Source organism: Zootoca vivipara, chromosome 10, assembly GCF_965207765.1.
Source record: "Zootoca vivipara chromosome 10, rZooViv2.hap1.1, whole genome shotgun sequence".
Lineage (NCBI taxonomy): Eukaryota > Metazoa > Chordata > Lepidosauria > Squamata > Lacertidae > Zootoca > Zootoca vivipara.
In genome coordinates this window covers 24,672,818-24,690,643 of record NC_142593.1, presented here as the reverse complement: position 1 = coordinate 24,690,643, position 17,826 = coordinate 24,672,818, and the positions used below count along the sequence as shown (strand labels likewise).

The 17,826-nt window shown below is 43.1% G+C and overlaps 1 protein-coding gene across 2 annotated transcripts; it reads left to right on the top strand.

Annotated features, from left to right (window-relative positions):
- Window positions 1-374: 374 nt before the first annotated feature.
- Window positions 375-11,863, top strand: FAM174A (family with sequence similarity 174 member A). 2 transcript variants are annotated; one of them, XM_060280175.2, is made up of 3 exons: window positions 375-918; window positions 6,413-6,547; window positions 11,336-11,863. In XM_060280175.2, the coding sequence occupies exons 1-3, from the start codon at window positions 572-574 to the stop codon at window positions 11,337-11,339; spliced, it is 486 nt and encodes a 161-aa protein (XP_060136158.1). In that variant the 5' UTR covers window positions 375-571; the 3' UTR covers window positions 11,340-11,863. The 2 variants fall into 2 exon arrangements, with proteins under 2 accessions (XP_060136158.1, XP_088508814.1); XM_088652688.1 differs by lacking the exon at window positions 11,336-11,863 and having other exon boundaries at window positions 388-918; window positions 6,413-6,551.
- The last annotated feature ends 5,963 nt before the right edge of the window (window positions 11,864-17,826 follow it).

Sequence of the window (17,826 nt, the reverse complement as noted above, 5' to 3'; positions counted from 1 at the left end):
GTCTCCTTCTTTGGAGGTCTTTAAGCAGAGGCTTGACAGCCATATGTCAAGAATGCTTTGATGGTGTTTCCTGCTTGGCAGGGGGTTGGACTGGATGGCCCTTGTGGTCTCTTCCAACTCTATGATTCTATGATCTATTTGGGGTGGGGGGGAATTGCTGGTGATAACAAACCACGGGTGGCCTTGGCCGCCGGGGGAGGCATTTGAGTTTTGCCTGGGTCCCCGAAAACCCCATCCCTAGCCCCTCTTTCAAGGATGGGGGTGGGGGCTCTTTGGCTGCTAGCCATGACAGGAAAAACCCGCCTCTCTTTCCTCTTTCCTTCATCGAGCTTCCCGGGCAAAAGGAGAGACCGAGGGCCCTGCTGCGCCTGCGCACGAATAACCGGCCCTTTGGGTCACGTGGGACCAGGCCGCCTGAGCAGCGAGGGCGGGAGTCCCGGCCGGGAGACTTCAATGGCCGCGCCGTGTGAGAGGAAAGATGAGGACTTCCGCTCCTGCTTCCTGTTCTCCTGACAGGCCCCGCGGCGGCGCTTAGGCCGCGCCCAGCGGGCGCACGGTCGGACGAGCCGCGATGCGGCGGCTGTGCCCGGGGCTGCTCCTGCTGCTGCTGGCCGCGCTGTGGGGCGGGGAAGCGCTCCCGGCTCAGGGGGTCCTGAGGCCGCCGCCGCTGCCTTCCTCGCCGGCGGCGGCGCCGTCGTCCTCTGCCTCGGCGGGGCCCGGCGGCCACAACGCCGCGCCCGCCCTGGGCAGCAGCGGTTCCCCAGACGGCGAGGCGGCGCGGAGCAGCAATGCGAGTGAAGTGGCCGCCGCCGTGCCCGCACCGCCTGAGCGCAACCCGCTCATGACCCAGCGCGCCCTCTCGGTCCTGGTATTGGCCAGCGCCGCGCTCATCGTCTACTTCGTCATCCGGACCGTGCGGTGAGCCTTGGGCGGCAGCAGGATGAACCCCTGTAATCAGTCTAATCAGTCGATCTCGGAAGGGTTTGGGGATCTCCCCCTCGTTTCCACTTGGCTTTGGGGAAACTGAGTCTGAGGGATGTCCCGTTTCCGCCCCCCTCCAAGAAAAAGGGGAAGGAGGTTGGCTAGGGTGGCCTCTCCCTTTCTCAGCCCTGTTGCATCTTAGAATCACGGAAGGGACCCCGAGAAGTCATCTAGTCCAACCCCCCTCCCCTGCAATGAAGGAATATGCATGGAGGAGATAATGGTAGCCATCTGGAGGTCTTCCACTTATGAGAGAAGGGGGCAAGCTGCTTTTTCTCCTGCACTGGAGGGTGGCTTCAAGTTACAAGGAAGGAGGTTATAATAATGATGATAATGTTTATTTATTTATACATACCCCACCCATCTGGCTGGGTTTCCCCAGGCACTCTGGGCGGCCCCCAGCACAATAATAAAAACAGGATAAGACATCAAACATTAAAAACTTCCCTAAACAGGGCTGATTTCAGATGTCTTCTAAAAGTCAGATAGTTGTTTATATCCTTGACATCTGAAGGGAGCCACTACCAAGAAGGCCCTCTGCCCACTTCTCACAGTGAGGGAACCACCAGAAGGCCCTTGGAGCTGGACCTCAGTGTCCGGGCTGAACAATGGGGGTGGAGACGTTCCTTCAGGTATACTCGGCCGCGGCCATTTAGGGCTTTAAAGGTCAGCACCAACACTTTGAATCACGGAAGGGGCGGTCATCTAGTCCAACCTCCCCCCCCCACCCAATGCAGGAATATGCATGGAGGAGATATGATAGCCATCTCAAGGTCTTTCATGTGGGAGAGTGAGCAAGCTTTCCCCCCCTCTCCTGCTCTAGAGGGTAGGATGCGAACCAGTGGCTTCAAGTTACAAGGAAGGAGGTTCTGACTAAACATCAGGGAAAACTTTGAGCTGTTTGACAGTGGAACAGTCTCCCTATGGAGGTTGTGGTCTCTCCTTGGAGATGTTAAAGCAGAGTTTGGATCTGTTTCAGATGCTTTAGCTGAGATTCCTGCGCTGCAGGCGGTTGGACTAGATGACCCATGGGGTCCCTTCCAACTCTTCAGTTCTATGGCCCATGGCCCTCTCTTCTTGCTCACCTGCGAAACATCCCCTTTAGGCTGTCGTGTGTTCCCCTGGTCCTTGTTTACCTTGGCGTATCTGATAGAGCATGTGTCACTTGTGTACCTGGCACTCCTTATCTTAAGTGCTATCATATGTGTTTCTGGAAGGTAGTTTCTGCACGTGATGTGGGCAGGTTTTGCACCCAGTGAAAGGGACATCTGATTAGAATAATGATAATTTTGTATTTAAACAAGACTGGAGAGAGATGTCATAACTAGCAGAGTTCCACTGTAGACTCAAGGCCGACAACTGTGGAGCCTGTGGCACAAACCCCGAGAAACTAGCAGTACTTGTGTTGGATTAACATACTCAATACGCAGGAGGATCTATATAAAAAACTGCACATGTTTTCCTGAGTATATGTATCTAAAACAAGTAAGCAGTGGGCTTTTAAAGCCATGAAACAAACACCTCTCCGTAATCCAGTCCTGTGTGGGAACTAATTTGTTTTGTGGTATAGTGTGACTTTGTTTGGGATGTTGTATGCATCTGGGAAAAATGCATAGAAGGGCAACCAAAATATCAAGGATTTGAAGCAGCTTCTATGTTTTGAAGAAGAAGAAAACAGAGGGTAATTTACCGTATGCACAAGATGCTGGTGTTAGTTAAGCCATAAAATGTTACCCCAGATCCAAGCCGCACTCAATAGCATGGCTCTGCATAAGCCTGACAGTAAAAATAAGCCTTTAAAATAGACTGAAGCTGGATTGCCAAGTCATGTGACTGAGCTGAACATGCTCAGGATCTGGCCTAGGTTTCTGGTCATGGGCCACACTCACTTCCACTGCTGTCTGGTGAGCATAATTAAACCTCATCTTTATGGTGAGCATAATTAAACCCCTTAGTTACACTGCATGTTGGAGGCACAACACAGCTACCTGTCGTGGTGCAGCTTCCAACTTGAGAGGAAGGTTGGCGTTGATTATTTGGACAGTGAGCAGCCAGGCACTCTGCACCAAAACAAAATCCATCCTTTCCCGTGTTCTGGTGAGGAAGGTTTGGAGGGAGCCATTTGAGTGATGGCTGGCATTCTATGTACCTCAGCTGCCTGGTGGCAACAGGTCCTACCTCTCTTCAACATGGTTCATGGATCTAAGCCATCAGTGGGAGTAACTTCTGAGAAAACATGCCACTGAAGGAAAGAGTCTGATGACTACGGATTTTGGCTTGGCTGCCAAGTCGGTGCAAACTTTATTGACTCCTCCATATAGAAAAGCAGGGCACTTTGCATCCTAACTTCCTTTGTATACAAATGTAAATGCATGCATGTGTGTTTGTGTGATGTATATACATTTATTTATTTTTGCTAAGGACCATTCAATCATGCAAATCCCACCTACAGTTGGAATAATAATAATACAGTCTGAAATGGTAGAGCCCATGTGCAGGTTTACCAATGTACAGTATTTACAATTTATTTTGATTAGATCTTATATTGTTACTGTATCCTGCCTTCCTTATGTTATGGAGCTACAGGCAGGGTACATGTAGTTTCCGGTAATTCACCCCTCAAAGCAGTGACCAGACCCAGGCCTGCTTATCTTTAGCAATGGCCTTCAGAAGGATGGTGTGACAACACATTATGAAATTATGTATTGATTTTCCAACCTTCAGAATTCTCTCCCGCCCCCCCCCTTTTTCTAAACCATGTAGCATTAACTTAGTAAATTGTTGGTTACACTATGTGATTATAGTAGCTAGCTTTGCTCTTAGGAGGATTAGACAAGTTCATGGAGAATACATCTATCCGCAAGTGTTAGTCCTGATAGGGTTAAATAGAGTTTCCACGATCAGGAGCAGTATACCTGTGAACAACATGCTGATAACATGCAACATATGGGTGTCGGTGAGAGCTGTCAATTTCATATCCTGTCTCTTAGCACTCCTAAAGCATCTGTTGAAAATGTTTGTTTATTTTATTATAGGTTTTAATTGACTGCCCTTTATTTGAACTTTGCTTACAGAATAAATATTAATACATAAATTATAACAGGAAAAATAGAAAGTGGATAAGAAAGCCATAAACTGTGGAATAGGAGATTGGACTGTAGGGCTTGCTGAGCAGAGCTCTTTTATGATTTGAAGCATCATATTCTGTAAAGATTATAGTCTCTGTGAAAAACAGCTGACAAGTCAGTACATGTCACATGTTGCATCAGTCTCATTTTGCATTAACCAGAAGCTAGATATATTCTAAATAAAGAAGCAGAATGTCCAAAATGTATTTCAGCATAAAATTGGCACCCTGGATAGAATTGAAAATGGCATTTGCACGAATTACAGAGTAAGCCTTTTGAAGGACGACTGACAAAGTTCTGGATATTAAATCTACATCTTGTGAATTCATGGAAGTGTGCTCACTTTCAAGGAATATTCTGTAGAAATGGAATACTTAAAATGAAGTGGCTTCTTTATTGTTTCAACTTATTTTCCTGCTTCATGAACAAAAATTACATTAGAGAGGTTACATTTTCTTCACATAACTCAGGCAAATGTAGTCTTAAAATGTTCATTTGTGTAATGCATGCATTTCATCAGAATGAGTTTCATAAATGCTTAAACTCCTGTTCTGCATTTGATTGTCATCAGACTTATGATACATTTAAATTACAGATTTTCTCACAACCATCCTATTTGTGAAAAGCATATAGAGAGAGCTTCTGACCAAATTGTTGAACTGTGTTTGACATCTGGTCTTATATTCTTACATAATAAAAAGTTTAAGCCTGCCTTGCACCATTTGTCATATATTATTCACTGTGAAATTAAGGCTGTTGCATAAGACTGTATTTAGTGGGAAACAAGCAACACAGTCCTTCATCTTGTTCTTTAACAGCTTTGCAATAACATTATAGTTTGCATTTTGGCAAATGATCCCCTCATCCGATTCATCTTTAGCTAAGATTTGTTTTGGCAGCCTTGGACTTGTAACTTTCTTTAGTTTGATAATTTGTTAAGCGAGAACAAAATCCTGCCTCACTTGGTTGTTGAATATGGATGGATGATTAGGATAATAAAACACCCAGAATACTTGTAGCATGAAACTTCTGAATGAGAGCAAAACGAAAGTTGGTTTTAACTTGTTCTCAAGTAAGTATGCATAGGATTGCAGCATTTATATGCTAAGAAATCAATCAGGAAATTATTTTGACAGTGCCCTGCCATAAGGTGGCAGCACCAAGTACAAGATTGTGCCATTCCTTGACAGATGGCATTTTACTGGAATTTCTTCAGACAAGTTTTCAGTGAATTTTGTTCCCTTTGAGTCAGTGGCTTAAGTACGATCTCTGGTATAGACTGCATCATCTGAGTATAATTAAGCTTCTGTAAAATAGATCAAATCAAATAAACTGTGACCTGTTTGCAGTCTTACAGCTCCATCACAGGGTCATACAAATAGGTCCTGCTGTTCTTCACTATTTCAGTCATCTTCAGAATACAGTACTCTATTCTATTTCCCTCTAATCCAATGTCCTCATCATTCTTTGTCAACATCCCCAGTCCTCACTAGACTGTTTTTGTCTTCCTCCACTTGGGCTTCTCCACCCCAAGGGTTTCTTTAGACCAGGCATGTCAAACCTGCGGCCCTCCAGATGTTTTGGACTACAATTCCCATCTTCCCCAACCACTGGTCCTGCTAGCTAGGGATCATGGGAGTTGTAGGCCAAAACATCTGGAGGGCCGCAGGTTTGACATGCCTGCTTTAGACCTTCAAAACTCAGGGTTCCCCAGAAACATATGATACTTCTCTCTTGTGCATAGATGTTGTTTTGGCTACATAAAAAACATGTGAAACATATTGGGCACAAGTCAATAGCTACATTGTATGAGTGTTACAGTAGCAATATTGTATTTTTTTTTCAAAAATTACAATATGATATTCTGGTACTTGTGCCTTGGTGGGAGCTGCTGGCTTGAAATTGAGAAGTGTTTTGTGAGTGTGTGTGTTTTCTTATTCAAAGATGGAAGAGCACATCCCTCCATGTTTCCATTTTGGCCTTCTATAGTTAAGGGAGTAAGATCTGGAAAGATGAAATGCAGAATTATTCATACTGTTTGCTAAATTAAGCTGAATTTTCTTTGAAGCAAACTAAAATTGTGCAATCACATTATACAAATCAATAGTTTTTCAGTGCTTGACTGTCGAATTGGGCATCCTGCTTACGCATGTGAATTACAATAATGCAATGCTTATACAGATGGTTGTTGGTACACTTGAATTCATGTTAGTTTTTCTTAAGTTTTCCTTCAGAGCGGTATTTAAATTCTGTTGTTATTAGTCTTATTCAGTTAATAAATTGTAACCTTTCACACTTTTCAGACTTCGACGAAGAAACAGAAAGACGAGGAGGTATGGGGTCCTGGACACAAACATAGAAAATACAGAGCTGACACCATTGGAACAAGATGATGATGACGACGACACAACACTCTTTGATGCCAATCATCCTCGAAGGTAGGTAGCCAGAGTTTAAGAGGTTCACCTTGTTGTAAGAGGGAACAGATTCCGAGGTATATGACTGGAAACCAAGCGTGATGTATTTCATTCTGCATCCATGGATGAAGTGGATGTTTTGAACAAGATCTAAAAATGCCTCTGTGACCGGAGGCACTGGTTGTTCTTTCAAGGAGGACATGGTACATCGGTGTAATATTGTCTTGGGGCATTCCAAGCACAGTTACCAAACCTACTTGCATGCAGCCTCCCTTACCCAAATTGCCAACATCAGACATGAGGGAAATAGTTATCCCCAAACTTGTGGGTGAGAATCTTAGATCTGTGGCTTTTAATTTAGGAAGCAGTCATTTGTATTCTTTGTTCAGTAGCATACTTTACATGGTGTTGCTTTAGTGCTATGGGCATTTGATTTATTTAAATACTTAAATTGCCCATTTTTTATGTCCTTGTTCTTATAAAGTCATACTGCATACCAGGCTTTCTGTAAGCTATTATACTCCAGAAATAATGGCAATGTCTAATTAATTAAGGATTCTATCCTTGCATGATATTCTTGGTAGTATTTCATTTCCTAAATAGTAGCTGTGTTAGTCTCTCAGGTGGCACAGGTCTTCCTTGTGTGTTGTAGACTAATTGGATTTGTTGTGGCATGGGACTTCACTTGTAACAACCTAGTTTTGAAATGTAGATGTAAAGCTGTGTTGACACTCCCATCTCCAGTGTTATTTGAGATAATTCTTTTATTAGACAAATGTCAGCAGCTTTCTTGTGTCTTTTATACGGAAGACATGTAAATTTAAAACATTAACAAAACTCTTAAAAAGTGAGTCACTTCCAATCAGCAGAATTAAAAATTAGTTTGCCTTAAAAAGCAAATAAAACATAGAACACTACTAAAGTGGCCTCTGGCAAACAGTTTTTGTCTAGTTGGATGCCATTATTTTCAGTATTAAGAAGGTGTTGGGGCAGAATAGGAGTTGTGTCAGTTGATATTGCCGTAGACTGGACAACTTTATGGCAAATTGTACCTTTACTTGAGTTTATTTATTAAGCAGATACGGCAGTAGCTTCAAATAAGACTATTTGATTTAAGAAAGGATCAGCTTCTTAGCCTACCAACATTTTTTGGCCAACTGTACTAAAGAGGAAGGCAAAAATGAGATTCTGTCTAAATCTAAATCTTTGAGCTAGTGCATGGTTTTTATTTTTGTGTATAAGTCTCGAGATACAACTTCTTTTTAAAACAAAAACAACACAGTTTAGATAGATGCACTTCTAGTTGATAATTACTTGTAATACAGTTCTGTATGCTAAAATGGGGGAAATTGAGTGAAATATACTCAATATTAGAGGAATAGCAACAATCAGTTGTTCATTGTTGATATGAATACAGCTCATTTCCCATGGGAAAGCACAGTAAGATAATTGCACTTTTACGGCTGTGCTTTGGCTTTTGTTTTCTCAACAAAATTGGGCAATCTTTTCCAAGTCTCTCTCTGGAATATAGCTAACTTGCTTGAATGCCCTATTTCCCCAGTAGTTCTTATACATGCTGTCTCATTTCCTAATTTTGCAAAATACTTTATGAACATTATTAGAATTCATGGTTCCCTCTGCTTTTATTTTAAAATATATATATTGAGGTTGCTTTGCTACTTCAGGTTTAGAAACAGTTCCATCATGGTATCTGTCCCAAAGCCTACAAACTATATTTTCCAAGATATTTTTTTTTAAAAAAAACGAGTGTGTGCTGTTCTGCTTTGCGTATTTAATTTGTGTTTCACTCTTGCATATATTAAAACTTTCATACCCTTGCTGTATATTAGTCATGCCAATTCCGAGTTCAGGAATCCTGACATGCTACAATAACACTAGCCATAACGGCTTCTCCTTCTCCATTGCAAAGCATCCTCTGGGGGTTGTAAAGTGCAATGAGAAATGTTGGGGAGGAGATGTGTATCACATCTTCCAGAAGCTACCCTTTCCCTGAAACTCGCGTCCCTGAGCTGCTTCAACTTGCAAACATGTGCCTGAAACCTCACAATGGAAAAGCAACTCTAGGTATGAATTAAGCCAAAGGGTTAAGCACGCACAGCTCTCACCAATTTCCCTGTTTGGATCTTCTCCCATGAATGCTTTGTAGCAGAGAAGCAGCCATCAAGTAACTCTGCTACCCAGTTACTGGGTGCTGGGACGTTTCCCCCAATCTCCTGAAGAATACTGCATATCTTGATTCAACACATCCAGATCTTTAAAATAATTAGCGTGGTTATTAATTATTAGAGAGGGGACTGACTCTCGGCCTGTTCTGCCTTGTAAGAATAGCTGGAGTGAGCAGCTCTTTGTAGCAATTGCCCAGGCTCACATTCAGGTATCCACCAAGACAGTGCTTATTTCAAAACATGGCTTTTTTTCTTTTTTCTTAATATTTCTTCTCATTGTTATGGCGAACTTATACCTGTCCCATTTTACCTGGGTGTTCCCTGCTCCTCTATACCAAAATATCCCCTCTGTGAATAAAACTAGGTGTAGGAAAAAGGGTTCTTGCCTTGCCTTCTCCCTGACAAGCCATTTTTGGGGATGAAATAGCTTTGGTTACAGGATCATTGTCATGGAAGCCTCTGCTTGCAGCCTGCAGATCCCAGGTAGTGGTTTACTAAGTCAGTAAGGGGAAAAGAAGCTCCTGAATTATATTGAATATGTCTTGAGTACTAATAACTATGTTTAACTGTTGTGAAGCAACCTTATAAATGGCTGTTCGTATATTATTATGCTTCCAAAACGTATGCAAAATTGGTCACAATGACAGATTTGAAAGCTGTCTGGGCAAGGTTACAAACAGACTTCTCTTATCTGCTTGTAATCCATAGAGTATGTTACACCTTGCTGCAAATATATATACAAGTAATGAATACGACATTGCCTGAGTTGGAAATTCTCAGTGCTATGCTGATAAAGTTATCTTACAGTGTTGGAAAAATCTAAAAACACAGAAGCAAATGGAACCCTTATCTCTTCAAGGCATTTATATACTGCTTAATCATTAGCATTCCTAAGTGGTGCAAGGCATCTCCTAAAGTCCCTTTTTATAACACAAATGTGGTCTAAAATTGCAATACTTTGAGTCATGTCAGCAGCAAACAGTTAAAAACAGTGCAGCTTATTTTATTTGCTATAAACATGAAAAAAGTAAATGTCCGCAGAAGAATTATGCTGCGAGTGCAAAAAGGATATACATGTTGAAATAAGAGAAATACTTGGAAAACTGAGTTCTTCTCCTGAGTGCCATTATGAGATGGCTCTAAAAGATACTTAAACAATATCATAACATCCAATAATGCCTTTATTTATTGAACTGCTTGCATCCTATAAGTAATAGCTAGCTGTGTGTTGTGTAGATAAAGTATGCTCAAAATTGCACTGTGTACCAAAAATAAATTGCTGAGTGGACTGAATATTATTGCTCTGGTAGTGAGGATTTCATGACAGGATGGAACTGTAAAGCTTGTGTTTTTTGCTGCAAGAGGGGGTGGAAAGAGATTGATTTAAAGGACAGTGGCAAGAAAAGATGGGGGGTGAGAGTAAAATGGGATGCAGTATCTCAGTTCAGTAAGATACATTTCTATAGGTAGTTCTTAATGTTTTATGTTTTATTATGTTTTTATGTGTTGGAAGCTGCCAGGGTAGCTGGGGCACAACCCAGCCAGATGGGCAGCGTAAAATAGTAATACTACTACTACTACTACTAATCATCATCAAAAAAATTGGATTAGAAGACAATGCCTAGCTTGCTAATTATTATGATTGAGGTCAGAAATAAGAGAACAAAAAGCATTGCATTTTGCAACTTCTGCATCATAAAATGTTACAGCCACAATCCAAAACACAAACATGTCAGCTTAATTAGCTGGAGTAGATGTGTACCATTGAGTGGGAGGTACTACTGGTCTGTTATATGAAGTTGTCCCCCACCTTGTTAATCAGGGCTGGGAAACATGGGACATCTCTGCCCACCACCATGCCGTTGGATTCCTGCTGTCATCAGTCTCAGCCAGCAAGGCCAATGGTCAGGGGTAATGGGATTCGTGGCTCTCCATATGTTGTTGGACTACAAGAAGAAGAAGAAGAGTTTGGATTTGATATCCCGCTTTATCACTACCCGAAGGAGTCTCAAAGCGGCTAACATTCTCCTTTCCCTTCTTCCCCCACAACAAACACTCTGTGAGGTGAGTGGGGCTGAGAGACTTCAGAGAAGTGTGACTAGTCCAAGGTCACCCAGCAGCTGCATATGGAGGAGCGGAGACGCAAACCCGGTTCACCAGATTGCGAGTCTACCACTCTTAACCACTACACCACACTGGCTCTACTGTAATTGAAGAGAAGTCTTCCTATTCACAGCTGTGGTGGGAGAGTCGTGGGGTTTGAGGCCCTGGGCTTGGAGGTGCAGCCTAAAAGCCACAGGAGGAACAGTCACAGCCCCCCACCATTCCATGCCAAAATGCACATTTCCCCTTCTCTTTGCTTTTTTTTTCAATTGCAGTGCATCCTTTCTTTTGTGGTGGCTTGGTGACTAAGGTTTTGGTGTGTGTAGAGGGAAGTTTGAACTCAGCTTTTGGGTCGCTGCAACCATCAAGTATGTTAAATGCTGGATATATAATATACGTGAAATCCTCTTGTTGCTTTCAAGTGGGTGCAGGGTTGAGGAGACTTGGTTGGTTTTTTGTTGTGTTAAAAGATTTCAGTCGAATGGTGTTTACTTAAAAAAATATTTTTCTTTCTTTGTAGATAAGTATGTGCCTTTTGGGAGAATATTTCAATTGTGGAGCAACGAAAGAAGGCTGTACAGAAGGAATAAGAAGCCAATATAAGGGTTGGGGGTATACAAGTGATCTGTATTATGGCATCCTTAGTTTGTTGCAATAAACACTGTAACATTTTATTGTACCTTTTGTATATACAGAAATATTTTAAGTTTGGAGTCTATGGGAAATGTGCACTAAATTTAAAACCTATTTTAAAACAGGGTATTTTCTGCTTATGTTAATTCTGTATTGTGATTTCCCCTTCCACAGAACACCAACTGAGATATATTTGTGGGTTTCTTGACCAACTTATTTTCTTTTTTTAGATGAGTGTCAAGTGTGATAACTTACTTATGTGAACTCTCAGCGCCTACTCTTTCATTTAACAGATATATTGCCAAACTTAACTACCCGTGTCAGGGGGGTATTCCCTCTCCTTTGTAAACTGGATGTACATTATAGATCTGTGTGAGTGATGCAAATAAATGTTTACAGTATTCCTAACACTCAATACTTGTATTTTGTATCTGTTGGTTTTGAATGTAATGCTTCAGACAGCAGGAAATATGCTGATAAGTAATCAACCAAAGACTTTTTGTGAGGATGTCGCTGGCTGCCTTTCACAGGCTGGCTGAGGTCGCTCTGAAGAACGTTTCTGAAAAACGATAAGCCTAGCACAACTTACTCAGCAGGTATAAATAAAGGAAGCTTCAGTTTACATTGGGTTTCTTTCAAACAGCATGGACTTCCTAATGAGAGGGAGATCATGAATGGTGTCAGTTATATCCTTTAAGTTACACAAAACCCTTAATCCTCCTCTCATTGTGTGTGCGTTCTCCCCATAAATCCCCCCTAACACAGAAAGTGATGGGAAGGGGTGAGGAGATGTGATACGTGGAAGGGAAAATGAGAGAAAGGGAAGAGAGAAATGGAGGGGTGGGTGGGTGGGTGTGAGAGAGAGAGGTGCCTGAAGTATCTCCTGTTGAAGATTAATTCCCTGTGTCTGCTGTCATGGGATTGTTGTCTATCACATGACAGTATATGTTTTTCATTCCACAGAGTGGGAAGTGACAACAGGATCAGGGCCGTCTTAAGCATGCCCAGCGCCCTGGGGCTATGGTGCGCCGGATCCCTCCGGCACCCCCCGCCCCGTTTCCCAGCGCAGTAGGGCCGGCCCTGGGCCAGGGGGGGCTGCCCGCCCCCTGTTGCGATGCCCCTGTGCGCGGCAGAAGCGGCCCCAGGCCCGCGCGCCTCCGGAGAGCGGCCTGAAGCCGCTGAACAGCGGAGGCGCGCCTGGGGCCGCCTAAGCCACGCCTCTCAGCAGGTGCAGCGGCGCCCCTGGTGGCCTGGCGCCCCGCGCCACCGGGAGCAGGCCTAGAGCCGGCCCTGGACAGGATGTTTGTGTTACTGTTTCCTGAAGTGGGACTATTGTCTTTTGTTCATTCTCTTTGCTGCTTGATGCTAGAGAGAGAGGGAGCCATGTTGCAGTGCTCCATATGTGTTTAGATGCAAATAAAATAGATTAGCCAAATGCTGAGTTGCTGCAAACTCTGCACATCCATAAGTGTGCTGTTGTCAGTTGGCATCAGTCGCTGTGATGTTCGGGCTGGAGAAAGCTTTTGAAGCTCCCGATCGATCGACCAGGAGGGAGAGAACATGCCAGTCAGGCATGTGTCTCTGCCAGGGTTCTACTTGTGAGTAAGAGATCCTAACTCGCCACAGGCATGAGGCCCCAGGAATATTTCCTACATTTTATTTATTTATATTTATTTATTGAATTTATATACCTGCCTACACCCGGAGGTCTCAGGGCGGTTCACAAAAAAAGATCACAATATATAAAATAAAAATAAAAACAATAACCCAATAGCGCCTCCCCAAAAGAGCTGCATTTTAAAAGGGTATAGGACAGGGGTCAGCAACCTTTTTCAGCTGTGGGCCAGTCCACCGTCCCTCAGACCATGTGGTGGGCCGGAGTATATTTTGAAAAATAATATGAACGGATTCCTATGCCCCGCAAATAACCCAGAGATGCATTTTAAATAAATGCACACATTCTATTCAAGTAAAAACACCAGGCAGGCCTCACAAATAACTCAGATGCATTTTAAATAAAAGGGCACATTCTACTCATGTAAAAACATGCTGATTCCCGGACAGTCCGCGGGCCGGATTGAGAAGGCGATTGGGCCACATCTGGCCCACAGGCCTTAGGTTGCCTACCCCTGGTATAGGATGTCGATAAGGTCAACCAAAGGCTGGTTAAAAAGGAACATTTTTGCCTGGCGCCTAAAGGTGTATAATGAAAGCACCCGGCAAACTTCCCTGGGGGGAGCATTCCACAGACGGGGAGCCACTGCAAAAAAGGCCCGTTCTTGTGTTGCCACCCTCCGGACCTCTCGAAAAGGAGGCACATGAAGGAGGGCCTCAAGATCAGAGTCCGGGTAGGTTCATATGGAAAGAGGCAATCCCTGAGGTATTACAGTCCTGAGCCGCAATACCTGAGATTTTCCCATGGGAAATCTCCCTGGAGTGTCATGCTAGATGGTAGAGCATGAGACTCTTTATCTCAGGGTCATGGGTTCAAGACTCACATTGGACAAAAGATTCCTGCATTGCAGGGGGCTGGTCTAGATGACCCTCTTGGTCCCTTCCCACTCTACAGTTCTATGATGATTCTATAAAAGAGGTTCCCCAACACTCTGCTAAGAGATCTGCCGGCAGTTATGTGCAAGCCTTGATGGAAACTGTCCGAAGAAAATCCTTCCAATAGAAGCCCCCCTCCAAGCATTCAAAAAGAATGTGTGAAAGTTGAGACTGGAAAGGTGAATGGAGGTGCATGCACTCCCCTCCCTACCTTAGGTTTTCAGGCGTACTAACTTCACTCCTCACCTGTCTTCATTTGAGTTGGAAGATCTGAAGAAGTGCCTGCAGCCCTACGACCCAAGTGCCCTGCATCATCCAGATTATCCTAACTGCAAGGGAGCTTTTAAATGTGTTCAGGCAACTGCATTTAGAAGCTATCTTCAGACCGTCCTGCCCAACACTGGAAGGCTAGGAACAGAAGATGTATGCCTGGAAATGTTGGAGGGGAGCACCCCTACCCCTAAAAAAAAATCTCCAGTTTTAAAGCTTACCTGTTCTTTTTGAACTCCAAAAGAAGACATTGAAACTCCTCTGTGTGAAGCAATTTTCTTCCAATTCCATTTTTAGCTGCTCAGCTTGAGGTGTGAATTTTTTACTTTATTTTAAATGTTCTTGTTTTAAATTTAATAAAGGAACACTATACTGAGATAGTATATTTAAGCTTTCTCATATGTTTAGTTTTTTCTCCCCCCCCCCCATACATGCTTGAAAAGTATAATTTTTCCTGTGATCCCATCAAAGTGATCTAAAACTGATTTGAAACCAGGACCAGCGGTTTGGGTTTACTAGCATTGAAGAAGGGCTTGCATTTGGAGAGAAATGGGACATACTGCGATGTTCAGAATCAGGTTGATTTTGTGAAGAATTTCAGAATTGCCGTCTCAAACAGCTGCAATTAGAATGGGAAACTTGTTCAATAACCAGGCTTGCCGAATATTTAAATTTAGTGCCTTTTGATAGCCTTCTTAGCACTAGTATCCTTCATTCAATACTATAATAGCTTCAACAGAGCCATTGAGTTTTAAGAGATCAAATTCTAGGAGATCAAATTCTGAGGGAGGGTGAATTGCTATTGAAATGTATGTTAGGACCTGTTAGCTATTCAGATGTTCATTGTAATGTTACAGGCTTTCATCACACTACAAGTGGATAGAAGAAGAGCATTGTGTTCCAGCACATCCAAATGCTCAAGACGGGAAACACAGTGTGAAGTTTAGTGTTTATAATAACATTCATATAAATAGATAACACCTCCCTTGGGATTTCTGCTGGCTCAGGTGTAATGCTAGAATGGAATACTGTAATTTGTTCAAGCAGTACAAAGATCCATCCTTAAAAGTTTCATAAATTCAGTACATGTGCATCAAGTAAATAAATATATACGTAAGTGGATAAAAAGTTATGCTCTAACTGAGGGACTCGGGTTTCAAATACCCAGTACAGTGGTACCTCGGGTTACAAACACCTCGGGTTACAAACACTTCAACTTACAGACTCCGGTAACCCAGAAGTACTACCTCGGGTTAAGAACTTTACCTCAGGATGAGAACAGAAATGGCACACCTGCGGCTCGGCGGCAGCAGGAGGCCCCATTAGCTAAAGTGGTACCTCAGGTTAAGAACGGTTTCAGGTTAAGAACGGACCACCGGAATGAAGAAAGTTCATAACCAGAGGTACCACTGTACTTCACATGGTGTTTGTGAGGATAAAACATGAGACAGCCACCCTAAGATTTTTCCTGTGTGCGTGTGTGTGATTTTAGTACAGTGGTACCTCGTGTTACATACCGTCCCCCCTTACGAATGCTGCGGGTTACGCGCTCCACTACCCAGATGTAGATGCCCCTTGTTGCGGCGGTGCGGCAGCAGCGGGAGGCACCATTAGAGAAAGCGTGCCTCATGTTACGAGCAGTTTCCTGTTACGAATGGACCTCCAGAATGGATTAAGTACGTAACCTGAGGTACCACTGTAATTGGCTAAAATTAGCTTTTTGGCTAAAGTTAGTCTCTTAAAAAGCAGAGACATCACCTTGCCGACAAAGGTTTGTATAGTTAAAGCTATGGTTTTCCCAGCAGTGATGTATGGAAGTGAGAGCTGGACCATAAAGAAGGCTGATCACCGAATAATTGATGCTTTTGAATTATGGTGCTGGAGGAGACTCTTGAGAGTCCCATGGACCGCAAGAAGATCAAACCTATCCATTCTGAAGGAAATCAGCCCCGAGTGCTCACTGGAAGGACAGGTGCTGAAGCTGAGGCTCCAATACTTTGGCCACCTCATGAGAAGAGAAGACTCCCTGGAAGAGACCCTGATGTTGGGAAAGATGGAGGGCACAAGGAGAAGGGGACAACAGAGGACGAGATGGTTGGACAGTGTTCTCGAAGCTACGAACATGAGTCTGACCAAACTGTGGGAGGCAGTGGAAGACAGTAGTGCCTGGCGTGCTCTGGTCCATGGGGTCATGAAGAGTCGGACACGACTAAACAACAACAAGCTTTTTGACAAAGTGATCTTGTCTGATTCGTACTTTGTAGTTTTCAGGTACCAAACCTGTCGATTACTCTCTTCTTCGTTGTCGTAACAATGACCCTTAAAAAAAAAAAAGGGCAGTCAACTGAGCAAATCCTCTTTCACTCATCAAATGACCATCCCTGTATAAGTAGCACGTATAATTCTCAGTGTGTGCACTGCTAAGTATTCCATCGCAAGAGATGTTTGGCACTGCAGGCTTAGGGGCTGCACCAACAATACATTAATCAGCTTCTGTTTTGTAACAGAAAAATGCACTTGATTTCTTCACAGAGAAATTTCTATGACGCCTTTGTTTGATTTCGAACTCAGATGTAATACTACTCTAGAGAGAAGGAGGGCCAGCATGTATAATAATGTTCATGGGAGGGTCTTCCTTTTTTATATCAAAAGACTAGAATAATTATGTTCATGTTGCATTGTACCTCCCCTTGATATTTTCTTCTGAATTTGAGCTTTTCCAATTGCTTTTAGTCGCGGCGACCTGGGATTGGAAATGGTTCCTCATTTCTTACTCATTTTGTGATTTAAGGACCTTCTCTCATTAGACAGCAATCCATCAATCCACAATGGACTCGAGGGTAATCATGCCTGCAGACGATTGCAGAAACCCTTTGTTACAGAGAAGCATCAATGTTCATTCAGCACAGTTGTTTTTTTTTTTTTTAAAGCTACCAGACTCACTCAGGGCACAAGGCTGATACTTAAATATTGAACTAATTTTATTAGTACAGCCATACTAGTACGTCAAATAAACTGGTCTGGTCCGTACATAGTTTATGTATGCTTTTAGATCTCCATATGATTCGATTTTAGCATTTTAACATCCTATTCCAATGGGAAAACATTTCTGATTCCCAGTAGAGCAAGAAAGTTGAGCAAAAGAAGATATACGGTATTCAACTGCAGGTACATTGATCATATGAGGGTCTGCCTCCCCTTCCTGCTTTTACCCTCCTGGCAGATGCACAATTATGCCAAGCCTTTAACACAATGCTTTTCTTGTCGTGATAAATGGAAGGCTATGCAGCATGTAGGAGCCAAAGACTGACTACCAGTAGCCCTACCCAAAAGGCTTGGTTTTGTTTGCTTGTCATTGCTCCTTCTAATAAAGTCTATTTCTCTCCCCCCCCCCTCCACTGCGAGGGCTGAAAACCACAATCAGTATTGTTGTAGGCTACACAACACTTCGTAATGAATCCCAAATCAGTACAAATAACTTTTTCGGCAGTGTATAAACGCCTGTATTATGCTACCCTGAATAGACTTATACTGAGAATGATTGCCTTTTGGAGTAAT

Coding starts and splice junctions, on each gene's coding strand:
- FAM174A (XM_060280175.2), top strand. CDS start 572: ATGCGGCGGCTGTGCCCGGGGCTGCTCCTGCTGCTGCTGGCCGCGCTG. Junction 919..6,412: donor TTCGTCATCCGGACCGTGCG/GTGAGCCTTGGG, acceptor CACACTTTTCAG/ACTTCGACGAAGAAACAGAA.